We start from the raw sequence: 3,578 nt of genomic DNA on the forward strand, positions 1-3,578 counted from the left end.
CCGGCGTCCCTGGCGCTCACCTGGAACTCCAGCAGCTTCAGCTCCTCATAGTCCAGAGACTGCAAGGCATAGAGCCTGCCACTCTCTGAGTGCACTGAGACATAGCTGGCCAGTGGCCAGAGCTTCTCGTCCATCCAGTAGCTGAGCAGGGCATTCTCCCCTGCATCTGGGTCCGAGGCCGACACTGTGAAGATGAGGGTGCCAGGTGGGTTGTTCTCCTTCACAAAGACCACATAGGAGGGCTGGGAGAAGGCTGGGGCATTGTCATTGACATCACCAAGGGGCACCACCAGCTCACTGGTGGCCGAGAGCGATGGGGCCCCGTGGTCCTGGGCTATCACACGGAGCTTGAACTCCGCCACCTTCTCCCGGTCCAGCGGCTCAGCCACCACCAGAGAGTAGTAATTCTTGAAGGTGGACTGTAGCTTGAAGGGGAGGCCAAGGGGCCACAGGGAGCAGCTGACCTGCCCGTTGGCCCCAGCATCCTTGTCAGAGACGCTGATCAACGCCACCACTGTCCCTGGTGGGGAGTCCTCTGGGACCGGCACGGCGATCGATTTCAGCGACATCTCTGGGCCATTGTCATTTACATCCAGCACTTCAATGAGAACCTTGCAATGGCCAGACAAGGGGTATGGGCCTTTGTCTGTTGCTTCAATTTGGATATCATATGCCGCACTCTCTTCAAAATCCAGGTTCCCTTTCACCTTAATTTCTCCGTTGTTAGGATCAATACTAAACTTTTCCTTTACATTTGGAGCAACCAAGTGGCTAAAGGAATAGGATACATCCTTATTAATTCCATCATCCTGATCTCTTGCTTCCAATTTAATGACTAATTCCCCAATTGTGGCAGTTTCCAATAATGAGGCTTTGTAAACAGACTGGTTAAATGTTGGCGCGTTGTCGTTGACGTCCAGCACCGAGACCACCAGCAGAACCGAGCCGGTGAGCGCAGGCTGCCCACTGTCCATTGCTGAAAGCACCAGCTGGTGCTCTGGAGATGCTTCTCGATCCAGTGGTGCATTCAGTGTCAGAACCAAAGACTTGCTGTGCCCGTCATTCATGATTTCTTCCACAGAGAAATATTCACTGGGGCTGAGCTTGTAGGTTATGTGACCATTGGGACCTATGTCTGCATCAGAAGCTTCTTCTATTGGAAAATGGGAGCCCTGGACTCTCGATTCCAAGATGGCTAAATTCTGCTGCCCAACAGAAAAGGCAGGGGCGTTGTCATTGATGTCTGCAATCTCCACTTCTACATGAAAGACCCTGAGAGGCTTATCCACAATCACCTCCAGGTGGATGGTGCAGAGGGGGCTTCTGCCACACAGCTCCTCCCTGTCTATCCGAGAATTCACAAACAAAATCCCGTTCTGCTCATTTACCTTGAAGTAGTCCGCATCCTCTTGGGATTCCATCCGGAACATCCGGGGGAAGAGCTCCCTCACCTCCAGCCCCAGGTCCTGGGCGACGCGGCCCACAAAGGCGCCGTGCTGGGACTCCTCCGGCACAGAATAGCGGAGCTGGCCGCTCCCCAGTCCCCAGGCTGCGTGGAGCAGAGCCAGCTGCAGCAGCTGCCGCCTCCCCATGGAGGAGTCTTCCCAAGCAAGAACCATCTCAGAAATAGCTCGTATTTGATTTATTTAGCTGCATATTTTGGCAAAATAAATGTTTAAAAGGGGCTCAGCCTGCCACTATCCTTTTGGTCGGGCAGCTGCAAGAATTAAATGGTCTCTTTTGACAAAGCAAAGGAAGAGCCTTTTGTCTCCGGTTTATTCTGAGCTCGATATTTAAGTGGAGAGCGACATCATGTGACGAGATGAGTAAATACAGGTATTTTCTATATAGGTTGTGGTGGGGATGGAGACTGAGACACCTGCTGACTTCATTTTTTTCACCCAGTGGAGAAGAAACCATATGTTAATGTGTGATAGTGCAGGTATCTTTTTCCTTTGAAAGATACCTTTAATATGCTCAACATGTATATTTTTGTGTGCTGGTTGCTGTGATCATTTCATGTTTGCTACACTTTTGAAAGTTTCCATCTTTTTAAGGTAACTGTTACATTAAATTGTATTTCGTTATTGCTTCAAACTTCCTTGGGGAACTTTCTATCTGTTGTTGTTTCAGAATGTCCTTCTGTGTTGAGGACAGGATGAAATTCAGGCATTGAGGGCATCCCTCTAGCACTGTTTTCCCCTCTGATTGTTGGGTTCTCAAGCAAACCACAAGAATCATTAATCGAGCAGAAAACTAAGAACTGCAAATAAGGAATCAGGGAGCAACCTTGGCATCGTGTGATTCATGAGCGAGTAAGAGTGGAGGGAGCAATTAGGGATAAATAAGAGAAAAGCTCTAGGAAAATGGTGGCTTATTTTTCCTTCATTCATTTCTTCTGTTTCCATCAGCTTCTGAATATGGAGAGGCTTCACCAATCAATGTATGCACCTTGAGATGCTTCCAAGGGTGGTTCTTAGAGTGATGCATCTATGTTTATGTGAATATATTGTCCAGGTAAGGAAGGCGCAAACAAATAGGTTCCTTGTGACCTAGGACTTCCTCCTTTTTCAGAATTTCTTTCAGTCAATAATAAAGACATCTGAATATGTAAAACTGTCTGGGACTGGGAGAATTCCTCCAAAAGTCAGGAATTTTAAGACTTCCAGAAAATGTGAAAGTGGAATTTTCAGCATTCACATATGAATTTCAATATTCACCAACTTGAACACGTGAATGTTAATTCCAAATTAATTTTCATGCACATCCAAATGTATAGATGTGGAATGTAGATACTTTCTAGAGCACTGAAGACCAAGAACTACTCTGCTCAATAAGTAGAGGACTCTCCCTCACACAGAGACCCAACTCTTAGTCTCTCTGGACTCTTTAAGGTGGCCAAATTCCAGTGCCACCGCGGCAGAAGACCCCTGGCAAAATGCCCCCCTTCATGCTTAGAATCAAATACTGTTTCAGAAAAGAGATGAAGCAGAAGAGAAAAAATCTGGTAATAAATCAGCAGAATGAATCAAGAATAAATCCTGGAAAGTTTGGAAAATCATAACACTACCTCCTCCCACAGCTTAACTTTCTGTTGCTGCATGTAGCCACTCTTGACGGGAATCAAAGAGCAACAGAAGTGGAAGGGGCAAGAAGGCTGTCAGGTCCAGTGCCCCGGCAGGGCAGGATTCCAGGTGAAGCCCTCCTGGGGAGACGAGTGTCCACCTGTGTCTAGAACGCCTCCAGTGTGGGATCACCCACCACCACCGGCATGAATGGCTCCCTTGCCACACCGCTCCAACAGTCAGGATCCTTTTCCTGATGTTCAGCTAGCATCTGGCTTCCTGTAACCTGAGCCTGTTATTTTATGTCAACTGTATGTAGTTGATTCACCTCATTTTTAGCATTCCTCTTTTTCTGCCTTTATCTTTCCCTGGTATGATGGCCTTCTCCAGGGAGTTTTGCCTTTTCATGATGTGTCCAAAGTGTGACCGCCTCAGTTTTGTCATTTTGCTTCCAGGGAAAGCTCTGGCTTGGTTTGATGAGGAGCTCCTTGTTTGTCCCCGTCAGGCCAGGAT

The 3,578-nt window shown here is 47.7% G+C and overlaps 1 protein-coding gene across 1 annotated transcript in view; it reads left to right on the top strand.

The window, feature by feature from the left end:
* Positions 1 to 3,578, top strand: part of LOC123019774 (protocadherin alpha-3-like) — a 15,523-nt gene that overhangs the window by 1,666 nt on the left and 10,279 nt on the right. Inside the window, exon 2 of the mRNA XM_044422839.1 lies at positions 1,217 to 1,608. Coding sequence (XP_044278774.1) covers positions 1,217 to 1,608 — 392 coding nt within the window. The remainder of the gene's footprint in view (positions 1 to 1,216; positions 1,609 to 3,578) is intronic.

This window comes from Varanus komodoensis, unplaced genomic scaffold (genome assembly GCF_004798865.1).
Source record: "Varanus komodoensis strain SLA01 unplaced genomic scaffold, ASM479886v1 scaffold137, whole genome shotgun sequence".
NCBI classification, from domain to species: Eukaryota; Metazoa; Chordata; class Lepidosauria; order Squamata; family Varanidae; genus Varanus; species Varanus komodoensis.